The 26740-nt window shown below is 38.5% G+C and overlaps 1 protein-coding gene across 2 annotated transcripts; it reads right to left on the reverse strand.

The window, feature by feature from the left end:
• Positions 1 to 102: 102 nt before the first annotated feature.
• hsf2 (heat shock transcription factor 2) lies at positions 103 to 26490 on the reverse strand. Of its 2 annotated transcripts, XM_043684267.1 has the most exons (12): positions 26335 to 26487; positions 25892 to 26000; positions 22181 to 22308; positions 20509 to 20633; positions 19325 to 19400; positions 16610 to 16671; positions 11572 to 11653; positions 11354 to 11475; positions 9484 to 9732; positions 8499 to 8604; positions 3641 to 3710; positions 103 to 772 (listed from the first exon to the last, which is right to left on the reverse strand). In XM_043684267.1, exons 1-12 carry the CDS (start codon positions 26425 to 26427, stop codon positions 474 to 476), a joined length of 1521 nt encoding a protein of 506 aa, XP_043540202.1. In that variant the 5' UTR covers positions 26428 to 26487; the 3' UTR covers positions 103 to 473. The 2 variants fall into 2 exon arrangements, with proteins under 2 accessions (XP_043540202.1, XP_043540204.1); XM_043684269.1 differs by lacking the exons at positions 103 to 772; positions 3641 to 3710 and adding an exon at positions 5604 to 5825 and having other exon boundaries at positions 26335 to 26490.
• Positions 26491 to 26740: the final 250 nt, after the last annotated feature.

Here is a 26740-nt window from a genome sequence, read left to right on the forward strand (position 1 = left end):
AAAGTATATTTTGTAGGTGAGATGTAATATATATATACACTTTTAAAAATGTTTGCAAGTAAATCTGATTATATCATCATTGAACAACACCCAAGCATAATCTAAAATTGGATAGTAGTTTTTTTTTTAATGATCATGGAATGCATTCAATTATCCCAAGCTGGGTTTGGGGCAAGTGATATTTGCACAATACAAAATTGCAAGATATTTCATATATTGCTGCCATCAGCAACAAAACAATGCCATGTAATGTCACAGCAATACTACAAAAAAAATTAAACTTACTTAAAGCTGCATCTGATGGGAGTTTAAGGAACACAGTCTTATATATTAGCAAAAATTGATTACAACATATTTACATGAAACACAATACAGGACACTAACTACACAAACCAAACTTACAGTATAAATTAAATGTTTCAAGTTAAGTTAGTCTTTAGCTAATGCTGGATAAAGAATAGTTAACTTATTGGCTAACTATCCAGTAAAGAATTTTCACCATCTAGACTATTTGTGGGAGTCAATTCACAAAGGTAAAACAGTGTTTCCTCTCTTGCTTCTTCTTCTGTTAAAGGTTCTAATTTAAAAAGTTGACTGGTTTTTTTCTTATTTTCCCATTCTACTTTTTCTGCATTTTCATTTTTCTGTAGGTGATTGTCTTCACATGTACACTTAAGGCCTGACGTAGTGTGTTCCTTTTCCAATAAACAGGAGGTATTTCCATCCAAGAAAGTTAGTACAGGATACATATTGTATTGCATCAGTTGCTTTCCTGCAAGTAAACCACAAACAAAATGGAGTTTTTAATTAAAGTGATGAAGGATGGAAAACTAAGCAGACGGTAACTTTTATATAAAAGTATTAGTGGTGTGAATAGAAGTCCAGAGCAAAAACTTTTAGAAGGGACTAGACCAGTAACACTATAAACGTTAACCCAACTGTCTTGATTATTAGTGTAATATTACCAATGATCCATCAAAATAGGCTGTGGTATATAGTTTGTTTTCTATGTTCAGCTATGCCCAAGCACTATTTTTGAGTCATCGAGATGTACAGCATGGAAACAGACCCTTCAGTCCAACTCACCTATCCTAACCAGATATTTTAAATCCATCTAATCTCATTTGCCAGTACTTGACCCATATCCCTCTTATGAACTGTTCCTATTCATGATACCCATCCCAATGCCATTTAAACATGGTAATTGTATCAGTCTCCTCCACTTCCTCTGGGAGCTCATTCCATACATGAACCATCCTCTGTGAAAAGGGTGCCCATTAGGTCCCTTTTAAATTTTCCCACCCTAAACCTATGCCCTCTAGTTAGAGACTCCCCCACCCCAGGGAAACGACCTTATGTATTAACCCTATCCATGCCCCTCATGATTTTACAAACCTCTATAAAGGTCACCCCTCAGCCTCCAACGCAACAGAAAAAACACCCCCAGTCTAATCAGCCTTTTCCTTTATCAGTATGGACATGGATTTGAAATGAAGTGCACTGCAGTACCTTCCATTCAAATAATTAATTAAATGTAGTATAATTAGATTAGATTACTACAGTGTGGAAACAGGCCCTTCGGCCCAACAAGTCCACACCGACCCGCCGAAGCGCAACCCACCCATACCCCTACATTTACCCCTTACCTAACACTACGGACAATTTAACATGGCCAATTCACCTGACCTGCACATCTTTGGACTGTGGGAGGAAACCGGAGCACCCGGCGGAAACCCACGCAGACACGGGGAGAATGTGCAGTCGCCTGAGGCGGGAATTGAACCCGGGTCTCTGGCGCTGCGAGGCAGCAGTGCTAACCACTGTGCCGCCCTCGTCTTCTCGTGTGAATATGATGAAAAGTATTCATTTAGCGCTTCCCCTATTTCTAACGTCATACACAACTTCCCCTACTATCCTTGATTGGCCCTAATTTTACTCTAGTCATTCTTTTATTCCTTTTATCCCTACAGAAAGCTTTAGGGTTTTCTTTGATCCATCTGATTAACCAATATCTTGTAGGAAAATCAATCTGCTGTCTAACTAGTCTGGTCTTTAATTCCTGACAATAGCCGTGTGCTTGAATAATGGCATGGCAAGAAACAAAGCTGTAGCTACTTACTACACAACTGACTTAAACTAGACGAGAGGGCCCTATTGTATGCCCAGAGGTATGCTGTAACAAGTTTGGTCAGGCTGATTAAAAATTTCTTAAGCTAGAACAGGACTCTTGAGGTGCTGTGCTAATGTCTCTACCTCTAAGCCAGGAACTCAGGGTTCAAGTCCCATCTGCTCCAGATGCATTCAATAACATCTCTCAGCTGGTTGATTAGAAAATATCTATGTACCATAGTGTTAGCTTTCCAGGTCTCTTGTCGTGCAATGGTAGTATCTGGACCTCTGGCTCAGGATGCCTGCATTCAAGCCCCTATGCTCCTTGCTCCTGAGGTATGTGGTGATATTTTTGAATCCGATGGATCAGCAGGCAACACTAGACTCCAAACACAATGAAGACAAATCTACTGTCAATCACCCCACTAGGAAGTAGGGACATTAGCACCTCAAGAGTCCTCTTCTAGTTTAAGATTTTTAAAACTCTGACGCCTAGAATTAAAAGTCCTAAACATCATGTTGTCTTAATCACTTGCTTCCTGCTTTATGTATAACACCCATATCCCTCAGTGATTTTTTTTGGTGTCTTGCTTCATTTAAATATGTCTTTTGATTCTTCCTTCCAAAGTGCATAAGCTGTCAATTTCTTACATATCCTAGAGTGAGACATCTCTTCGGGGACCTATAGGTGACACTCACCCATGCCTTCATCCCTTATTTTCATCCAAAATGATTCCACATCAGGGTCCCTCTCATTATGTCACTACTCACCACTTCACTGACATTATCCTTTATTAGTTAAAGCTCTATCTACAGCTCTAGTAATACGATTCAGTAGGACACTGGCCCTGGTATGGCTCAGATGTTCCATCCCAACTGAACAACTCTTTCTTACCTAGTAGTCATGAAAGTGGTCCATGAATTGAAACCTACTTCTCCCATACTAATCTTTGAGCCACACATTTACCTCCATAATCTTATTCAATGTAGGCCAATTTGTCTCAAAGCTAGCTCAAAACACAACTGAACTGACAAAAAGTACAGGGAGACAGCGAGGTCTGCAGATGCTGGTGATCAGAGTTGAGTGTTTTGCTGGAAAAGCACAGCAAGTCAGGCAGCATCTGAGGAGCAGGAAAATCAATGTTTCGGGCTAGAGCCCTTCATCAGGAACCAAAAGTACATCAGAACAAAAAGTACACCTTTTCAAAATAGTTGATCATTGTATAATGCTCCTTAAAGTTCTTGCAGGAGTCAGTTGATCAAAATCAACAAGGAGACACCATGGTAAAGTGTTGATATAGAGATGTACAGCATGGAAACAGACCCATGACAAGATGGAACTAAAAGTTCAGATATAAACCTTTTGATATAAACTCATTTATACCAACCAAAAACAAGGCCCCTAACACTGACTCCCCAGTTGGAAAAACACTTGAAGCATCACCCTCTGCTTACTGCCCCTCAGCGAACAATGGATTTAATTTGCCAATTTCCAAATGAACAGAAAAGAACAAAGCCTATATGCACTAACCAGTATCAGAAGATTTATTTTCATCCACTTTGGATTCAGCTCCATTACGATTTTCTTTAGCACTCGATACCTAGCATGAGGAAAAGAAATATGCATATGAACATAATATCAAACTAATTTTGGTTTCATGAATTATATATATCTGACATGGTTAAGAAACGCAGCTTATCTATGTTTATCATCCTTCTGATTATCTTCCATTCAGTAGAGAGAACTTAAAAGTGCTTTTAAAATTCTTAACGTGATCCTTACACAATTAGAAGCAATATCCCTCTAGACCTCATGCAAATATACAAATTCAGAGAAGTAAACCATCGGTCCATCCAGTCTGTTTCACCATTCGATAAGATCAAGACAGATCAGTTTGTGCTTTGAATTCCATACGCTCATACATCTCAAATTACTTCTGATTACCTGGTGTAACAAGACACTGTTCACCTGTCTTCAAAATACTCAATCATCCTTCTTCCACTGCTTTGAAGTGGAGAGAATTCCAAAGTCGTAAAAGCCTGAAAACATTCTGCCTCCTCACTGTCATGAAAGGGCAATCCCTAATTTTAAAGGGTGGCTTCATGTTCCAGACTCAGTCCCGAGTGGAAATGTTCTTTCCACACTCCTCTTGTACATCCCATTTGGATCTTTTACACTTCAATAGAGTCACCTCTCAATTTTATTCCCACTATAATATGGAAGCAAGCCATCCAGCGCACAGATTCCACAACGACCCTCCGATGAGCAACCTAACTTCCTACCTTATCCCTGTAACCCTGCATTTCCCACAGCTGATCAATCTAGTCTGCACATTCCTGTATCCTGTGGGCAATTTAGCATGGTCAGTCAACCGAACCCTACACATCTCTGGACTGTGGAAGGAAACGACAACACCTAGCATAAACCCCTGCAGACATGAGGAAAATTTTCTAAACCCCGGTGTAACAAGCTCAGACTGTTTAACCTATCCATATAAGACACCCTTTCATTCCATGTATCAATTTAGTAAATTTTCTCCGAATGGCTTCCTTAATTAGATCCTTCCTTAATTAAGGAGACTAAAACAACACCTCAGATGAGATGTTGTCTCACCAATGCTCTATATGACTGGGTCATAGCATCCTTATTTTTATGTTCAATTTCTAGCTTAATTTTAATACATAGGACATACAGATGATATTCAGTGCTCAGCACAAAGTCATCATTTGATCACAAAGCCAAAAATAAATAATGTTTACAGATGGTTTGTGGCAAGGTAAGAGAAATCAAGAAAGTATTCTATAAACAGATATCTGATGCATAAATTGGGAAGGGTGATTCAGGAATAAACATCACATTCTAGGATATTTCCTTTGCAACTGTTTGTAGAATTTTATTATCATGTACAAAGTTACAACGAGCTTTATAAATGTTAATAAAACACTAGAGGGTTTATTATATATTTGTAGCAATTGAGATGCTTTGTTGCTTCAATGTACTTGAATTATCTCCTGAATGATTTGTTTTAGATCAACAATGCAGAATTTTTGCAAATTATATTTTCACCCCACAATGACCAAACATTTTACGTAGCTTAAATCCCTCTCTTTATATCTACACACAGAAGTACAATGTGTCATGAGGAATTTTATCTTTCATAAAACAATGTTTTCAGCAAGAGATATACTTAAGTATAACTAGTTCATTCCCTTTTTTAGTACCTTTTCACAAATCAACTATTTTAAACATTGCTAAAAAAGAGAAAAGTTGAACATTTTTTAATCTTGAACTCATCAGAATTAGTCAGGTCCATAGAAAATTGTACTAGTTAAGACATCGTCCACTCCTGTGTACAGAACCTCTGCCCTAATATGATGTCTCATGAGGTTAAAAGAAAAGCCCAATCTCATGCAACTCAGTAAATCAATCATCCTTCATTTAGGAATAAGTTAATTCTATGATGTCCTACCTAACACAATCAAGCATCGGCCCTTATGGTGAGTGAGATAGTGTCTAGTACATTAAAATATTCTACCAGTTAATGTTAACTTTTACATGAAATTGCGATTCAAGGTGCATATGTGTGGTGTATGAGAGCTTCGATTTTGATCTAGTCGTGTGCAGTTTCCTCTAAGATGCATGGTGTTCCATGCTCAGCATCGACTTCTGGTTCCAGAAGCCATTGCCACACCAGGACCTCGGGGTTACGCACAGCCTATAAGAAAATTAAAGGAAACAGTGATGGCACGAGTGGTTAGGTCTGTGTGAATGAAGGGATTTAATCAATAATGTCGTTATTTTTGGAACCTTTCTTTTTGAAAACCAGCATGAGAGATCATGTTCCTGGAATGGTAACGATAATTTGTTTGCAAAGGGAGAATTTTATCAATGGACAGAGTAAATATTAACAGCATTGATTTGTTTTCATCTAGAATTTTTTTTTGCTCTGGATAAAACCCATCACTTGGAGACTTTTTGTTTTCAGTTTGCAGAGGACTTGGTCGAAGTCAAATGCATAAAACAGGTTACCTCAGTGTCAGGATTTTTAGTTTGAATGTTTCAGCTTGAAGTCTTTGGTCAGAACAGTGAAGGAATTATATAAAGCTGAGAAAGTCTAAGTTCAGTCCTCAAAGAGGCTATCAAACTTTCAAGAGAAGGAATTGAAAGAAACAGTTAAGTCAAACCTATAGATGTGACAGAGAAGGGAACTCTACCTAGTGTTTGAATACTATAAAGTGATGATGCTGGAACATGAGATGGCAAGATACAATGTGTTTTGAAATATGTCAATCTGTCATACGGAAAATAGTAGAAGCTATTGTTAGAAACATTATAACAGGACACTTGGATAAGTTCAAGCTGATCAAGTAGATCCAACATAGTTTGGTGTATAAGTTTATCATGTTTAAATAATCTTTGAAGTAGTAGTTTGTGTTGTGGTTAAAGGGGAACATGTGGATGCATTATTCTTAGATTTTCAGAAGACATTTGATAAGGTGCCACATCAAACGTTATTGCAGGAAATAAAAGTTCAATGTTATGGCTTGGTTAGAAGACTGGTTTACTAACAAGAAGCAAAACATCAGAATAAATGGGTCTTTTTACATTGGTAGAATGCCTTGAAAGGTGTGTCATGAGTGATGTGCCAGGAGTGTTAATGCTAGAGACTGAACTCTTTACAATGCTATCCAAATGATGGACAGACCAAAGGCATGGCAACACGTTTGACGATGACACAAAGATAGGTAGGAATGTGAGTTGCCTGAGTATATAAATATGTTATGTGAGTTTGCAAAGATCTGGCAAACAGAGTATAAGGTGGGAAACTGTGAAACTTTCCATGCCTATCTTTAAATTTTGGGCTGAAAGAATAAAAACGCAACATAACATATGGTGATGGGTTGCTAAGTTCTGAGATGCAAAGATCTGGGCTGTGCTAGAACATGAATTGAATAGGGTTAGTATGCATGTACAGCAAGTAATCATGAAAGCTAATAGAATGTTACATTTTAATGTAAGGAGAATTAAATGCAAGAGTAGGGAAGCTATGTTTCAGTTATACAGGGCATTGATGAGACAATGTCTGGAATACTGTCAATGCCTTGGACGTAATTCAGAGGTTTAATACAGTGGTACCTGAAATAAGCAGACTGTCTCATCAGGAAAGGTTAAATGGACTAAGCCTACAATCTCTGAAGTTTTAAATAACCAAGGGCCACTTAAGTGAAACATAAAGGTCCAAAAAAGGGTTTGACTGGGTGGATGTGGAAAGGATATTTTCTCTTGTGGGAGAATCTAGAACTAGGAGCGAGTTTAAAAAAGGGCTCAACTATTTAAGACAGATATGAGTAAAACAATTCTCTCTCAAAAGGTTGAGCCTTTGAAATACCCTTGCTCAAAAAGGTATTGGATGCAGATTCTTGAAACAATTTCTAGGCAGAGGTAGATAAATTCTTGATTACTAAGGTGCTGAAATAATATCGGGGTATGAAAGAAAGCAGAGATCAGGTCAAAATCAGATCAGCCATGATTGTATTGAATGAGGAGCATTCCTGATGGGCAGAATGGCCTACTTTCAGTTTGTTGTTCATATGAGAGTTGATTAAATGTAAAGAGTTTGCCTTTTTCTGTTTTATTTTCATTTTTGTCTAATAAGCTTCTGTTTATTGTTAAAACCAATCCACAGCACTGTTTTCTTTCATTTCAGTGTGATACCATCTCATTATATTTTAAAAATTCTGTCAAACTAGACTTGCCCAGTGATATCAATTAGGATCATAAAACGATGAACACTATGAATCCCTGTCCATCTAGTACTGAAGAATGTTTGACCAAGAACAGATTGAAAACTTACCTATTGATTTTTGAGTGAGACCCAATAAACAACCAGAAAGCATCATAATGTATGAAGTTAGCAAATTAGCGTGATGTAAAATTGATTTTCAGTATAGTAAAGACTTTATGAAACAAGATTACTACTCCATATCTCTGTAAGATATGGCAAAATACCATTCTTCCTCATGAAGTATTTCTAAGTGAAGTGCATTTGTTTAATGTTTGTATAGGAGCTAAGTGACAGTGCTTCTGAATAATGGGCCAAAAGAAAGATAAATGTTTTGAACTTGATTCAAAAGGGAATTAGACTGTTATCTGAAAAGGAAGAATCTGCAGGGTTACAGGGAGAAGAACTGGAGAATGGTATTAAGTGAATTGTTCATTTGGACAGCCATCATGGATAAGTTGGGCCGAACAGCCCCCTTCAGATCTGTAACAAATCGATGATTGCATAGTTTTAGCTTATAGAGCAACCTTTACTAAGGAAGATGAAAGAACAGTTTAGAATTCAACTTTGAGATAAAATCCAATCAACTATATGATGGGTACTTACATCTGACAGAACATCCGGGTCAATATTGAACTGCTTTCCTGATAATGTTGCCTGAAAATCTTCTAAACTACAGTCAATACTGTCCAAATAATCCATAAGTTCTATCCTGCAAGATCAAAATTTAATAAGCATAAATCTTCTACTGACTGAAAATCAAGCTTTGAAGCAAGAACTGATTCATTGATTTGATGTTAATTGTAACTAAAATGGCTTAACAGTAAATTATGTAGATAATGCATACATGTACTCATTAAACATTCTGATCTACCAATAAGCTCAAATTCATGTAATATGCTGAAGTTTTTATTAAGTAAAATACATAAAAATTAATCTGGTGTTTTTTGAAATCAACATTGATCTTAACATTAACATTCTTTCAAACTATAGCAAACTTTGTTTTTACCAGTACTCTTGCTAAACTGGCAAAAAATATATACCTCAATTACCTGAAGCTTACTGCATTATCATACCCTCTGTGATGTTACAGTAATCAGTTTAGGGTGCCAGTGAGACTCTCTGCCTGTAAGTTTTATTTAAGGCAAAGTTACAATATTATTTATGTGATTTATGCTGTAAATAAAAGTATAAGAGTGATGCATATACCCCTTTCATTAAACTTCTATTACTTAGTGTGTGTTTTTGGATTGGTTATGTGAACCTCTTCATCAACTGGAATATTTGATCAACTGGCACACTCCTAGTCCCATAGAAGTCGGTTAATAAAACGTTTGGTGTAGATCCAGAGTCTGAGCTATAGTGGTTCTGGCTGCTAATATATTGCACAGAAAGAACATAAATTTCCATACGAATGTAGGTCATCTCAAAACACTATATCATGAATGAATTAGTATAGTTGAGCAGGAAAATACAGTTATCACAAAGATCTACATCCAATTACACTGAATAAAGGAAATAAAACGCAAGATATTGGGGAGCTTGTAATATATCAAAATATACCATCACAATATTCCCCAAATTTACTCACTTGCCAAGAAGGTTTATGTTCTGCGAAATAACTGCATTCTCATTCAAAATGGAGTCCATCATTGAAATAGGATCTTCAGAACTGATTGATGATTCAGTGTTTGTTGTTTCAACATTGTCGGTTATCATAGTGTTCATAACATGATCAGTACTACACACATCCATTATCTCTGATGAGGAAAGTTGTTCCTGACATTTAGTAGTCTCTTCGCATAAAGAATTGTCCTGTTCTGCGACTTTGGACAGTTCACTAAAAGAACAAGGAATTTTGAATTTACAGATGGTACAGGGAACACTTCTTTAATATTATTACTTTTCTTTGACTGTGTGAAAAGCTACAAACTAAAATTAAAGTTAACAAACAATGCCCACAACATATTACACTCAAATTTTCAAAAAAAAAAAGCTAATCTGAATAACACATGAATCAACCTGAAAGTGATTCTTTTGGTTAACCATGAAGTTTGTGCAAGTATTATGATCTAGTGGTCCTAATTGTTATTGGGTAATGTCCAGTTGGTGTCAGAACCAGACATCTTATATCCTCTGCAGGAATTTGGCTCAATTCATAAATGAGTTTTTTTTTAAAAAAACAGTGAACATTTACCAAAACATAAGCCAGCAATGTTTCAGTCTTTATTTTAACAATAAACTAAGTTTTATGAACAAAAATGAAGATAAACAAGAACCCACTCTATTGCCTTCTAACAAAGATTTAGGGACTTTTAAACACACACCAGAAATAACCCAAGCACTCATATTAAAAAAAAACAGCAGCTTTGTATCACAATCAGTAAATGCCTGTCAAACTTTGCTACAATTCTAAGAACAAGTAACTCTAGCAGGACAGTCCAATTCCTTTCCAAGGACACACATTCTTTTCAATTTCTTACTTTGTAGAGCTTGAACTAATTAAAATTGCAACTCCTCTGCTGGAATCACAAATAATTCATTGAATCTGAGAAACCCTACAGTGTAGAAGCATGTCATTCAGCCAATCAAGTCCCCACCGACCTGCCAAAGAGCATCCCACCCAGGCCCACCTCCCCACCTTATCCCTACATTCTTCATAGCTTACCTGGACACTATGGGCAACTTAGCATAGCCGTTCAATCTAACCTGCATATCTTTAGACTGCGAGAGGAAACCAAAGCATTTGGAGGAAAACCACACAAAGACGGGAAGAATGTTGCAAACTCCACAGTCACTAGAGGGTGGAATCGAACCTGGGTCCCTGACACTGAGACAACAGTGCTAACCACTTAGCAACCTTGCTGAGAACCTGCTTAATTTTTTATTAGTATGCTCCTGACGTAGCTTGTAGAGCTATATGATTCTTTTATATCCACTTGAATAGACAGATGTAGCTCCAGGTTAATTACACCTCTGCAGAAGGGAACTTTCAATGTAGTATCACAGAATTATCAGAGTGCAGGGATCTTGGAACAGGTATTAATCCACGATGTTTTAAAGAGAATGTCTGCTGAAGTCATGAACTCTCAGCTTTATAATGTAGATAAAGAGCTATCGAGCAACCCGTTGGTAATCATGTAACTTAGGCAAATTATTGTTAAAAATAAAGCTAGATGATAATTAAGTCTGTTGTACAGAAGCCCAAAATAAAAATTATATTCGACAGAGCTCGGAAGTAAACATAAAGATAGTTGGTCAAAACAAGAACCTCAATGTACTAGTTAAGCATGGGTATACCAATAGCAGCTGTTCTTTTCTGAAGGGTAATATTCATGAGTAAGGTTGCAATAACATGACATTTTCAATTTATATCTTTTCTTTACTATAACTGAATGCTATAACTTGGTAAATGAAGTGCACAAGCAAAATCAAATCAAGGATAGGAATTGAATTCGTACTCATTAACAGTAAATGTAGATTCTTCATTTTTTCCTTTTTGTGTGTCCGTGATGTCACAAATAACAATGTCATCTACTGTTCTGACACACTGCTTCACACCATTTGGTCCATGTACAGATACCTACCAGAAAAAAGGATATGTATTATTAAATTATTTTCAAGTTCACTTCAACTTTCTAATAAAAGAATACAAAAGTACAAGGTGGTTTTTAATTACATGGGTTGAGTCATCTGGCTCTTTTACTATATGATGAAAATATTTTGGCTTAGAAGGTCCAGTAGTATTAATCATGATTGGCCTAGGAACAAAAAATAAAAATAAGTTAAGTATCGATACAACAAGATGAATCAAGACAGTACATGCAACTAAACTACAATTGTATCTCTTACTGTCAAAGTCAGCTAACTGGGTTAAATAATTTGTGCATCCTGATTAGTTTATTATTATTCACAACTGCAAAGAAAAAGGTTGCATTGGTCTACATTGACTACTACCCAGTGAATATATTATGTTTTATTAATAGAATATGATTTTATTCAACTATTTTGTCAATGTGAATATATTTGAGGTACTTAAGTGGTAACTTGGAGTCATCCTATTCTCAAGTACAGGAATTGGGAGGTCATGTTGCAGCTGTACAGGACATTAGTTAGGCCACGTTTGGAATATTGCGTGCAATTCTGGTCTCCTTCCTATCGGAAAGATATTGTGAAACTTGAAAGGGTTCAGAAAAGATTTAAAAGCATATTGCCAGGGTTGGAGGACTTGAACTATACGAAGAGGTTTAATATGCTGGGACTGTTTTCCCTGGAGTGTCAGAGGCTGAGGGGTGACCTTGTAGAGGTTTACAAAATCAAGGATAGGATAAATAGACAAAGTCTTTTTCCTGGGGTGAGGGAATTCAGAACGAGAGGCGATAGGTTTAGGGTGAGAGGGAAAAGATATAAAAGAGACCTAAGGGACAACCTTTTCACTCAGAGGGTGGTATGTGTATGGAATGAACTGCCGGAGGAAGTGTTGGCTAGTACAATTGCAACATTTAAAAGGCACCTGGATGTGTATATGAATAGGAAGGGTTTGGAGGGATATGGGCCAGGTGCTGGCAGGTAGGACTAGATTGGGTTGGGATACCTGGTTGGCATGGACGTGTTGGACCAAAGGGTCTGTTTCCGTGCTGTTCATCTCTATGACTCTATAAGTACTGCATAACAGAATTCCTTCATTAGTTAATTTCATAAATAATTTAACATTTTGCACAACAATAATATTTTAGTACATAACATCTTAAGTGCCCAAATAATTGATTTGATTGCCTGGAAGCTACAGAATTTGCTCGCAACCCTCATTATTTTACACTACATATTCCCCAATCTTTTTGTAACAATATCCATGCAAACATTCAAAAATGAAAAATCTTACATGGTTCCATGGAATCCAAAACAATGCTACTAACAGTACAAGGATCAGATTAGATTGGAATCCCTACAGTGTGGAAACAAGCCCTTTGGTCCAACAAGTCCACACCAACCCTCGAAGCGTAACCCACCCAGACCCATTTCTCTCTGACTAATGCATCTTACATTGCGGGCAATTTAGCATGACCATTTTTGAACTGTGGGAGGAAACCCACGCAGACACGGGGAGAATGTGCAAACTCCACACAGTCACTAGAGGCAGAAATCAAGCCTGAGTCACTGGTGCTGAGAGGCAACAGTGCTAACCACTGAGCCACCGTGTCAACCCAGGATCTGCTGGCCATTTATTGCATTAAAATTTTTAGCCTGAAGTCAAAGTCTGCAGTCCAACAGCGACCAAAGATAACCCTACAAATATCATTACAGAGAAGTTCAGAAAAATCAGTCCCAAAGTTGACAAATTGAAGGTGGTATATAATATTTCAGATTAAAACAACTGATGGTAGACAATTGTGCACTGTAAGATCTGTTTACTTCTAGTTCTAGGATTTTAAACAATGGCTATTATTTTGCAAAACAGTTTATTAATAGCAACAAATAGTTGATAAGATTTCTAAAAAATGTGCTAAAATTTATAATATGTTCTAATTAGAATCAGTATCAGCTTTTTCAAATTCAAAGCTTAAGAAATATTTAAAGATGAAGCTGGAAACCAGTTTCAATAACTTTCTCTCGCATTTGTTTACTAAAGTAATTCAACATTGTTTACACATATATTTTATATTAGCAAACTTCAATATTTATGACCGACATTAAAGTCAAACAATTAAAAAGTAGAAACATAGAAGATAGGGGCAGGAGGAGGCCACACGCCTCTTTAAACCTGCTCTGCCATTCACCATGATGACAGATGATTGTCCAACTCAATAGCATGATCCTGCTTTCTCCCGATAACCTTTGATCCCATTTGCCCCCAAGTGCTACATCCAACCGCCTCTTGAATACATTCAGTATCTTGGCATCAACCATTTCCTGTGGTAACGAATTCTAAAGGCTCTCCACTCTTTGGGTGAAGAAATGTCTCCTAGTTCCATTCTAAATGGTCAACTCCGAATACTCAAGACTGTGACCCTAGGTTCCGGATGCACCCCCATAGGGAACACCCTCCTTGCATCCATCCTGTCTAGTCTGGTTAGAATTTTAAGTCTCTAGGAGATCCCCCTCACTTGTCTAAACACCAGGGAAAACAATCCTAACATAGTCAATCTCTCCTCATACATCAGTCCCAATATCCCAGAAATCAGCCTGGTAAACCTTTGCTGTACTTCCTCAAGAGCAAGAGCATCCTTCCTCCAAAAAGACCAAAACTGCAGACAATATTCTAGGCGTGGCCTCACTAAAGCCCTGTATAACTGCCACAGACCATCCCTACTTCTGTACTTGAAACCTCTCACAATGAAGGCCAACATATCATTTGCCTTCTTAATCGCCTGCCGCACCTACATGCTTACCTTCAGCGAATGGTGTAAAGGACAACCAGGTCCCACTGCACATACTCCCTCCCAATTTACAGTTATTCAGGTAATAATCTGCCTGATTTGTTTTTGCTTCCAAAGTGAATGACTTCACATTTATCCAGTTATACTGCATTTGCCATTGATTTTCCCACTCATCCAAATTGTCCAGGTCATGCTGTAGGACCTCTGCATACTTGTCACACTCCCACACAACTTGGTATCATCTACAAACTTTGAGATGTTACATTTTGTTCCCTCATCCAAACCATTAATGCATACAGTGAATAGCTGGGGTCCCAGCACCAATGCCTGTGGCACCCCACTAGTTACTGCCTACCAATTTGAAAAGGATCCATTAATTCCTAGTCTTTGTTTCCTCTCAACCAGTTTTTATTCATTCAATACACTTGCCTCAATCTCAGGCACTTTAATCTTGCACAATAATCTCTCATGCGGGACTGTGTCAAATACTTTCTGAAAAACCAAATATACCACATTGATTGGCTCCCCCTTGTAAACTCCACTAGTTACATCTTCATAGAATTCCAACAGATGTCAAACATGATTTCCCCTTCACAAATCCATGCTGACTCTGTCTGATCCTGCCACTACTTTCTTAATGCTCCCCGCTCCCCCATTATGTCCTTGATAATGGATTTGAGAGTTTTCCCCACTACCAACGTTAGGCTTACTGGTCTATAATTCCCTGGTTTCTCTCTACCTCTCTTTTAGAATATTTGATTAACAGTAACTACCCTCCAATCTGCAGGGACTGAACCAGAGTCAATAGAATCCTGGAAGCTGACCAGCAAAGTAACCGCTATTTCTCGAGCCACTTCCTTAAGTATTCCGGGATGTAGATTATCAGGGCCTGGGGAGTTATCCATCTTTAAAGCCCTAAATTTTCCAAGCTCCATTTCTCTACTAATATTGATCTCCCCCAGTTCATCCCTCTCACTAAACCTTGCATTCTCCAACATTTCTGGTATCTGATTTGTATCCTCTTTTGCTCAACCATTTTTTCGTCTATTATACATTCTCCTATTTCTGTCTGTAGGGGACCTACATTTATCTTCACCAATCTCTTTCTCTTCACATACCTATAGAAACTTTTAGTGTCAGTCTTTATGTTCCTTGCAAGCTTACTTTCATACTGTATTCTCACCTTCTTAATCAATCCCTTGGTCCCAATCCTCAGACCTATTCTTCTCAGTCAATCTCTACTTTCCTTTGCATGCCACAGATTTGCCCTCTTACCCATTTTGCTTTTGTGCCAGACAGGAATAAACAGTTGCACTTCCCCCAAGTGTTCCTTGAGTGTTCCTATTACCTATCCAATGTCAACCCTTTAAGTAACTCTCCCCAGTCTATCAAGGCCAACACACACCTCATATATTCACAGTTTCCTTTATTAAGATTCAACACCCTCATCTCTGAATCAACTATCTCACTCTCCACCTTGATAAAAAAAATTCTATCATGTTATGGTTGCATAATCCCAAGGGGTCTCACACAACCTGATTGGCAATGATTCCCTTCTCATTACACAATACCTAACCTGCTCTTTAGTCAGTTCCTCCACATACTGGTCAAGAATAACATCCCTTATACAGTCCAGGAATTTCTCCTCTCTGGCACTGTGGCTAATTTCATTTGCCCAAACCAAGTGTAGATTAAAATCACCCATAATCACCAATATTCCCTTAACACATGTATCTCTAATTTCCTGTTCAATGTCATTCCCAACATTACCACTGCAGTTTGGGAGTCTATGGATGACACCCACTAATTTTTTTGCCCCATGATTATGAGTCTAACAAACAATTACTCCATTGCAAAACTGCAAATCAATTCATTTTAGTGTTAGAAGGCAGATCAAATGTAACAGCTGGAAAGTTAATGAAATGTAATGTGTCTGATAAGGTTTCACAATGCAGTTATTAGAGTGCTTACAATATTTAAGTTATAACTTTTAAGTAGCTGTGAGCATGTATTCGTACACTGTATAGGGTACTTGAGGAAATTCACAAACTAAGAACAATGTCATAATGTACCAAATAATGTACTGAACACTTGGGGTATATTTGAGACAAAAATAAATCCATCATTCACCAACTCAGATACAGGACTGATGAAGCAAATTCTTAATAAGCCAGAAAAATTAAAAGCTCATATTCCAAGGAAAGTATAGTTTACAATTTACTTTCAGCAAAAATTATACTTACAAATTGAATTAGTACATATAAGGAAATCTGAAATAAGTAAAGCAATGAGCAAAACTAAGATCCTAAAAATATTAAACATTTTTTTTAAAATGCATACCTTTTCCGCTTCAAGGTAACGATTTGGTTATTCTGGACCAAACTAACAATAAATTTAATAATCTGAAAAATATGAAGCATAACCATTTATAACCAAAAACCCACATGAAGAATGAAATTAAATTAACATGTTCCAATAGAAAATCATATCAGATAAAATCAAGAAATGGACTATAGTGAAAATAAAACTTTAAAAATTACCAAAATCAATTATGTTTTCAGTACTTATTTGTCATATTTAAAAGGCATGAGACGTCATAAATTGATTTTAAAGCTTTTCGTTTTAAGATTTTAACATGAGCTTTGCTGGACTAAAACAAGGCTGCTGTCAATTAAAGTATGTCAGTTGACAATTTCCAGAAAGTTCTCATCAGCAATAACCAGGACCGAGTTTACATTCTCCTGAATGCTACATCTTTACACATCTTGCACTCCAAACAGAAAGAGACCAATAGACAAGACCAGTCCTCAGTTAGCACTGCATGAATGAGGAGGGGGTTATTTAAATTCATTATGCCTCAAGTAGTGTTAAAGAAATAAATTTTTCTCATGTCAACAAACAGCAGGCAAGACCAGAAGCTTAGAAACTATCCAATAAATAAAAGTGATCCAGGAAGCCCATTAAATGACCAAAATTTCTGGTTTCTGGACACAGTTTAATTTTAAATTCTGGTCTGTCTTGCTTAGGCTAGGAAAAGCTTTTGTCAACTATTAACCTCACTGTCTACAAGACTCTGGCTCAACATAACAGCAGACTCAGCTAAGCCTGTCTTTAGTCACAAATTCCAGGAAACCTGGTATCCAGATTAAATCCTACATTTTCCTGAAATGCTGGCCAACTGCACTGCTACACCTCCATGTTGTGTTGCCATCTAACCAGACCATAGGGGCTGTTCTCTTATTAGAGAGAAGCGACTGGTGGTGATTTAACCTGAGGGCCACCAGACCTCAAGCAAGGGGAGAGGTTGAGAAGCAAAGTCCTTCATGGTAACCTCAAACCGTTGATGGAATTGAATCCACTCTTGGCATCTCACTGCCCAGCAAATCAACAATCACTGCTACAGTAAGAGATTCTGCAAGATCAGTCTATGGAAAAGTACCTTTACTGGTTACAGACTATCTGCATGCAGTCAAATCACATCAATTATAATGTTCATAAATTTTGTTTTTTTAATTATTAACACTTTTTTTTCAACTTCTTTATGCTTGTGTGCACATATTTTTAATATACTACATTTAAAGTATGCCAAGCTGTTAAACAACAATTGGATGAAAATTGACACCAAATCAAACACAAGCATGACTAAAGCTTAATCAAATAGTTTTTTTTAAAAAGGTCTTAAAGGATCAGGAAGGCTAAAGATACTAATAGTAAGTCACAGGAGTGGGGCATTTGCAGAGTGAAGGAACACAGATTGAAGGATAATAAAGCTGGAGGACATTAGCCATGCTAGGTTTGAGCGATGACACACAGGATGGACTGGGAGCAAATGTAAATCAAATACATGGGTGTGGACAATAGTGCTTTCTATCAGCTCAAGTTTATACAAGCTGGAATATCAGGAGAAAGTGAGAACTGCAGATGCTGGAGAGTCAGAGTTGAAAAGTGTGACGCTGGAGCACAGCAGGTCAGGCAGCATCCGAGGAACAGGAGAGTTGACATTTCAGGCATAAGCCCTTCATCAGGACATTCCTGATGATGGCTTAGGCCAAAACGTCGACTCTCCTGCTTCTCAGATGCTGCCTGATCTGCTGTGCTTTTCCAGTGCCACACCTTTTGATTTGAAGTTAGAATATCAGTCAAGCAGACATTGGAATAGATGAGTCAGGAAATATAAAAGCTGAAGTGGAGATGGAATTGGCAAAAGTAATTAGAACCAGGTGGAACTTATGATGGGAGAAGAGGTGTTGAAGTTTCAGTTCAGGATCAAGAATGGCACTGAGATTGAACCCATCCAAATATATACTGAGATAACAACCAAGGAGGGAAATGTAATCACTCAGTGATTAGGGAACTAAAGTTTAAACAGGAGCTATCATAGCCCATTCAGGAAATAATATCAGAAAAACGGAATTAGAGATCACAGGTTGGCAGTAAGACAGACCTCAATAGTGGTAACGAATATAAGTGAGTAATATAACACCATGGGTAAACCTTGCTTCATTTTCTAGCACACAACAGTAAAATTATTTTTGGGTCAAGAACTCAACCTTCTAATCAATGAACCTTTTAGGTTGCACAATACCAGAGTAATTTTGTCATAGAATGAGGGTGTCGCTGTCTAGGGTAGTATTTATTGCCCTTCCCTAATCGCCCAGAGCGCAGTTAAGAGTAAACCACTTGCTATGGGTCTGGAGTTTCATGAACGCCAGGTCAGTATCCTTTCCTAAAGGGCATTAACGAGCCAGATGTTTTGTCACCCCAACAATTGACAATGGATCCACTGTCATCATTAGGCTCTCATTTCTACCATCTGCGATGATAAAATTTGAACCCAGCTCCCAGTTAGCAATTCTCAATCTGCTTCCAGAATCACTGATTTTTTAAAGATCATGTTAAAGGTGCCATGCAAGTAAGCTTTGTTTGACAGGTATTTATAGGTAAAGTAGAAGACTTTAGCTGGCTGCACAAAAATCAATATTTGCCAAGGATGTTTTTGTGCTGCTAGATGTCCAAATTGCATGTGAAAGTTGAGTAAACAAAGAAAAGCCTTACCTGTCGAATTACTTGCTGCTGCTGTGCATGTTTTTGTCTAAGGTCTGCAATCTCTCTCCAAAGTGTTTCATTTTCCCTGTTGGCACACAAAAATAAAAATAAAATTGTACTGTATTACTGATGTCACTTTAATAGTTGCAGACTGAAAATCAAATATGCACAGAGTGCCACTACTTGCTGCAGCCCACTGGTTGGTGTTGGTGAGATGGGGCAGTGGGCAAGCAATATAGAAGATAGCAGGGAGGCAATACACATGCATACCAGCACCTCTGTACAAGTCTATGAATTTTCACCAAACTCAAATGCTGAAAATGCTGCCAGATGCTCCAAGCTACTGTTGGGCATTTTATATATTTTATATTATTTATTTTGTTATCCATTTAAAGCTTCCATATCACAACTTTATAACTTCAGATTTCATTAGCCAGCCTCACAATGAATTATTATTTTACCTCTGAAAGGCATTATACCCTTTAAGCACTAGTCATCCTTCAGTATATCATCCAAACAATGATCCTTCTCCAAATATTGACAATGTGTGTGGCACTTCGTTTTACCATAGTGGATAGTCAACCTGTTTACCATTGCTCAGATGCATAATTCCTACCAGAATCTTTTAAATGTAAGGATGGAGAGTTTTATCCAAACACACTATTTTGAATGGTATGCTGTCAGTCTGGCTGAGAATGACTAACTCAAGGCTAGTCATAACCAGAGACCCTCTTAACTATTTATTTAATTCACTGAGTCGTTTGGAATCATGAGACAATGTAACTTACTGATTGGGAAACTGGTAACAACAAATGGATTCTATTATGGAGATGAGATTGTCAATTGCAAGATTATGAAGCAAACCCTGCAGATGCATCTCCTCATTGCAAATCCAGAAAGAGCTCAACTAGTGAAATGGATATGTTGAAGCAATTTTATTTTTATTTTATCTATCAGACAATTATGAAAACATTTACATGGTGTCCAAGAGTCAGCAAAGGCATCTAGAGAAATGTTCACATTTGTAAGGAGCCCCAATTCTCATTTAATTCTTGTATTTGCAATAGCCAAGTGACCCAAACAATCCAAGCCTAGTGACAAAAACAAATTATCTCCTAATTTTGATTGTCGAGATTCGACAAGCTGCTTTTTTGTCAGGAATGCAGATACAAAAAAAGAGATTATTGCAATACCATTTCAAGGAAGTCAATCTTGAATCAAGATTTTCTTGTTTTCCTTGTAGTTCCTGAACACTGGATAAAATTGCAGTTAAGCCTTCTTGCTGCATTTTAGCTTCTTCTGGCTTAATCGAAGATACCTATGATAATGCAAATAGTTAAATAAGCTGATTAAACATAACTACAGATGCTCAAGAGACCAGAATTAAAAAGCACACGTCTAAGAAGGTTGCAGGGTTTTAAAACTTAGATTAGATTCCCTACAGTGCGGAAACAGACCCTTCGGCCCAACAAGTTCACACAGACCCTCCGGAGAGTGACCCACCCAGTCCCATTTCCCTCTATCATAATGGGCAATTTAGCATGGCCAATTCACCTGCTCTGCACATCTTTGGACTGCGGGAGGAAACCAGAGCACCCACGCAGACACAGGGAGAACGTGCAAACTCCAAATAGACAGTCGCTGGAGGCTGGAATTGAACCTGGGACCCTGGTGCTGTGAGGCAGCAGTGCTAACCACTGAGCCACTGTACCGCCCTCTTGGATTACACTATAGAGATTGAGCACAGTGAGATCACTGAAGGAATTGAAGATAAGGAATTGACGTTTAAATATCAACAGGTTACTGTAAATCAGTCACAGGTGTGACTGGCAAATGGGACTTGGTGTAATTTGGATACTGCATCATTTTTTAAGTGACCTAAAAAAGTGTGCAGAGTGCAGAAAAGGGGAGGTCACCCAGATTGTAAAATGAGATGAGAAACTGGATGGAAGTGAAGGATAGTTCTGGAAACAGTAGCGATAACAGTGCAGGATGAGAAAGGAAAGCTACTGCAGGTGATTCCCTGGATACAACTAGATATGTAGCATTAGAACAAGGCAGTTGCAGTCCCAGCTAAGTAACAGCAGAGGCTTAAGAGGAGTATGCGTGGTAATCCATGTCAGTGTCAGTACAGCAAATCAATGCGTTGGAAGGTTGGGATAGAAACCAAGTACTTGAAACTTCCCATTCAGATCACAAAGAATAAATCAAAACCATTATTCATTCTATCAAATCATTACTACAACAGGAAGAGGTTTAATGATGAAACGGTGTTTAACAACCCATCTGTACTAAATCCTGCAGTGCAAAATGAATTACAATAACCTAAAAGTTAGTACCATTGTACAACTTATCCAAAAAACTCACTTTTGAAAGGAATGGTTAAGTAGGAATCATACATGCATACTCAGATTTCAATAGGCCATAGGCATAAATCTGAACTCATAATTTATGTTTTAAAGGAAAACATTTTATTTGGTAGTCTTTAAATTTTCAGGTATCTAATTAAAAGATTGACCCTCTTCAGTAATCAACAGTCAATTACAATAATATATTTTGGTTAAGGCACATAAAGAGGGTGGCCGACCCATAACAGATACTTTCATCTTTTCAGAGTAGACATTAAAGTAGGAGTTCACATAAGGTACTGTATCCCTTGTACTTTAAAAATCATTACTTTCTATTTTTATCCCTAACCTTCTGCTACCAATACTTGTTTCTTAAATGGTTGAATAGCACAAGTTCCCGAAAGGAACACAAGAAGTCAGCAAACCTGAGTCAAGCATGTAATAAATTAAAATGAACAAGACAAGGCATGGAAGAAATGTAAAATAATTATTTTATCTGAAGCCCATTGCAACTTACCTTTCTTTTTATGTTTTCCAATAATTCATCTTGGCCTTGCTTGAAATAAGGATGTTGAAATTCCACAGGGCCATCACGCTCCTGTTTGACTATACCTGCATCAACATTCAGTACTTTACGAAAGCCATCTGTAATGCAATCAAGAGTTACTTCAACTTTAGGTTCTGTGGAATGGCAAAGGCAACAAAAAAGACAAGTCAATTTAATCAAGAGTTACAAATTAATAGAAGGGGCAGATTCAAAGCTTACTCACCAAAAATTCACATTCAGATCACAAGAAAAAAAAATCAAACCATGTACCATATTATAGAAACATTACTACAATAGAATAGGTTTAAAGATGGATTACAATTTGCTCAGAGTCTCTGACTCAAATAAACTCTCTTGCTACTTGAATTGGGACAAAGTGCAGACTCTAGGATTGAAAAATGTATTGGGAAAATTCATCAGACTTGTAACAAATGCAATTACCTTTTGAAAATCTACATTAATTGCAGATTTTAACAAAACATCAAAATATTACTTCATTGGTTGAATGATATTCAAAACTTAGGCATCACTGACAAGGACTGCATTTACTGTTCTTATGAAAAAATTGATGGCAAGTCAACTTGTCAGCCTGCTGCAAACCCCATGTTAAAAGTACTCCCTCAATATAGTCATGTGTGGATTTCCAGAATTCTGGTGCAGCAACAATAAAATTGTGCGCAAATTGGAAGGAAACTTGGAACTGATGGCTTTCCTCACACATTTTTGTAACCTTAATCTGCCCAGATGATATAGATTGGAAGGTGCTGCCAAAGATTCCCTAGCAATACTTCTGAAACCAACATGATCATTCTAAAAGATGAGTGACTTAATCAATTCAGGTCTTTTTCAATATATAATTTCAGTTGCATCACACTGTAAACTTTTGCTATAAACTGTGTCCTACGATCTTGTACTCAGCTAGTGCTTCCAAATAAACCTGCTGGTCTACAACCTGCTGTTGCGTGATTTTTAACTTTGTAAACCCCAGTCCAACACTGGCACCTCCAAATCAAGCTTATTCAGCCTTCTTCCAATGCTCCTTTCAAGGCAATAATCTGGTGAATCATGTTTGCAATCCCTCTACTGCAATCACAGCCTACAGTATTTCACAGTACTCTAGTGGCAGTCTAATCAACGAATAGCTCCAGTGTGACTTCCCTATTCTCATGATCTATGCTTCAACTGATAAAGACAAGTATCATCAGTATCGTGCTGGTTGCTTACGTTGATAGATAAATGTCAGCCAGACACTTGCTCAAGATAGTGTTGAGCTAACTGCAATTGCTAATCGTATCATGATTTAAAGTTCGATGAGTTAACCTAACACCACAGACACCCTACTAGTCTATGTAGGAAACACACTCAGCCAAATACATATAGGCAATTAAAAGAATGATAAGATGCTCTTCTCCTATGTGCATGTTGGACAGCTTGAAGACAGGTGAGTCACCTAGTGCATAATAGCCAGTCTCTAATCATCTTTTGCAACTGTACCACTTAACATGTGGAGCTGTGGATTAATAGTGAATTGCAGGGTGCAGATGGTGGATGACCCCAGAATAATAATCTCACTGAATGCCTCGAAGATTGCTGGACTTTCTTGCTGGATCTTGTGCAGCACCAACATGAGATGCCACATATAACCCCAAGTATGGATGATGCCTAGGTATTGCATGCAATGCAGACATGGATTTCAGTCAATAATTTATCAGTAATTTTCCTCTGCAATACAACTCATGCTTATGCTTGGTCCAGGTGGTACTGGCAGAACCATAACTAAACGTTAATACACAAGCACTATATGATAGAAGAGTTTATGCCTCCTCCTCCAACACTAACAATTGAGAAAAAAACTAGAAGGTAGCTGACTGGATTGAATATGTCCAATGTTTTATGGACCTGGAATTTTTCACATGCTTGGGTGAATGCCAGATTTTGCGACACTTGAAACAGCTGGCTAGTGCAGCTAGCTCGGGAATAAAAACCTTGAGCATGACAGCTGAAGTATTTTGTTTCATTTTGGGTATGACACTATCAAAAGGATGTCAAGGTCTTGATGAGGGTATCGAAAAGATTTAATAGAATGGTACAAGATTGAGGGATCCCACTTACATGAGGAAAAGAAAGAAGCAGGGATTGTTCTTGAAATGCAGACAGTTAAGAGGACATAAGACATGTTCAAAATTATGAATGTTCTGAGAGGCTAAAGAGACGCTGTTTCCAATAGCAGAAAGATTAACAAACAGTATCAAATATATGGTGACTGACAAAAGAATAGGTATGACATTCCTTCTGTTGTGAAAAAGCCAGCTGCTGTGATTTGGAATTTATTTCCTGAATAGACAGTACAAGCATCTTCAATAGTAACATTTAAAAGATAAAAAGGTAAGTGGGAGAGACCTTTTTTACGATTTGCTTCTACACAAGATTAGATTCCCTACAGTGTGAAAACAGACTCTTTAGCCCAACAAGTCCACGCCAACCCTCCGAAGAGCAACCCACCCAGACCCATTCCCCTACATTTACTCCTGACTAATGCACCTAACACTGCAGGCAATTTAGAACGGCCAATTCATCTAACCTGCACATCTTTGGAGTACCCAGAGGAAACCCACGCAGACATGGGGAGAATGTGCAAACTCCACACAGACAGACAGTCGCCAAAGGCTGGAATCGAACCTGGCACCCTGGTACTGTGAGGCAGCAGTGCTAATCACTGAACCACCGTGCCACCCCAGGATATTTAAAATTTTATGTTGTCAGATTCTATAGCCTTTCTTGTGTCCAGTGTATTCATTTTTTTGTTGATGTTACATGGAGTCAACTGATGCTGCTGAAATACCTGGTTCAGGAGAATGCAGAGATGCATTGTCTTAATCTGGCTGAGCCTGCTAAGATTGAGGATCAGGAAATTCATGCAGCTCCCTCTATTCATCAACTTCTTAATCTCCACCAACATTGAAAAGAGTTTTGATCAGGCCTGTTGGCTTTGATTTGTCTAGAGGAAACTCTTTAGCACATGTAGTCTACAGCTTTGCTCTTTCAGCACATCATATTCAGGCATGTCTGGTGCTGCTCCCTAGTTGCTCCTTAACAACAAAACTATGGCCCGTCTTGCCTCAGTGCGGTCATGTTAAGCAGTAAATAACAGGTCAAAGTACATAAGAATACAAGAAATAGGAGCAGGAACTGATAGTACAATCAAAGCTGCTCTATTATTTGGTTTCAACTCAACTTTCCAACTGGCTCCCCATATTTCTCAACTCCCGACACAACAAAAATCTAAGTCAGCCTTAAAATATTTATTAATGGAACATTCACAACCTTTTGTGTATCTAAACTCAGCCCTAAATGATCATCCATTTCCCTCTGACAGTACACCCACTTTCCAAATGCCCCAGCCATGAACGGAACTGCTCTGCATCGAGCCGATAAAGCCCTTCAGAATATTGTATGACTCAAAAAGATCACCCCTCATTCTTCTGCATTACAGAATAAAGGTTGAATTTACTCAGACATTCATCTTGTATCCAGGACGGTATCTCATGAACCTTTACGGTGTCAGCCTCACACTTCTATCTCTGTTTACAGATGAAGCCCACATTTTGACGTCTGGACACACCAAAGTCCTGCACAATAGCAACAAAACGTGCTCCCGCAATCATGCATGTTGACACTTACACATATTGAGTTGTCGTACAAAACTAGCCATGTTGTTGTGTTTGAAATACTTGGGTAGTATCTCTTTGGCGAATCTCTGCTCATCCAGAACCAGGAATCCGTGCCCATTCTAGTCGTGAGAAAAGGAACAACGGGGGAATGAGTGATGACCGAGAGCTCAGGGCTCACCCCGCACTGAAGCCACCCACCCTCACCCCCCCTTTCCAGCCCGGTCCCACTCCCTCCCTTCCCAGGCCGGCCCTCACATCCCTGACCATCCCGGCGCTCCCCCCCGCCGCCGCCCGGGCCAGGCCTGTTGTTTTCCTTCCCAATCCTCCACCAGCTGCCGGCACACTAGGCCTGAAGAGCTCGCGTTAGCACAACCGGATGGTTTGGAGACATATTTGGGGGGGGGGGGGGGGACGGCGGGCAGATGGCCCGGGGCTGCCCGGTTCCTTTTTTACCTGATTCCAGCAGATGAACTCGTTGGTGTCAGGGTCCTCCACCAGGGCCCACAGTTTGGTGAGGAAAGCCGGCACAGGCACCGACTGCTTCATCCTCGCGGCGGCCCCGGGGCTTCCCCACGTGACCACGGGGACGACGACAACAACAGACAAACGGCCGGCGCGCGCAAGCTGACGTCACCCGCCGGGGCCTGCGCGCTGACGTCACTCGCAGAAACCCTCTCCAAGGGGAGGGGGGTGCGCGGGGGCGGGGCTGGGATTTGGTGGTAATGGAGAAGGTACCCTAAAGGTTTGAGTTAAAAACCACACAACACCAGGTTATAGTCCAATAGGTTTATTTGGAAGCACACTAGCTCCTTCATCAGCTAGTGCTTCCAATTAAACCTGTTGGACTATAACCTAGTGT

This window comes from Chiloscyllium plagiosum, chromosome 3 (genome assembly GCF_004010195.1).
Source record: "Chiloscyllium plagiosum isolate BGI_BamShark_2017 chromosome 3, ASM401019v2, whole genome shotgun sequence".
NCBI lineage: Eukaryota > Metazoa > Chordata > Chondrichthyes > Orectolobiformes > Hemiscylliidae > Chiloscyllium > Chiloscyllium plagiosum.

Coding starts and splice junctions, on each gene's coding strand:
- hsf2 (XM_043684267.1), bottom strand. CDS start 26,427: ATGAAGCAGTCGGTGCCTGTGCCGGCTTTCCTCACCAAACTGTGGGCC. Junction 11,654..16,609: donor GTTACCTTGAAGCGGAAAAG/GTATGCATTTTA, acceptor TTTTGTTCCTAG/GCCAATCATGATTAATACTA. Junction 3,711..8,498: donor ACCCGGATGTTCTGTCAGAT/GTAAGTACCCAT, acceptor TCCTCATGCTAG/GTATCGAGTGCTAAAGAAAA.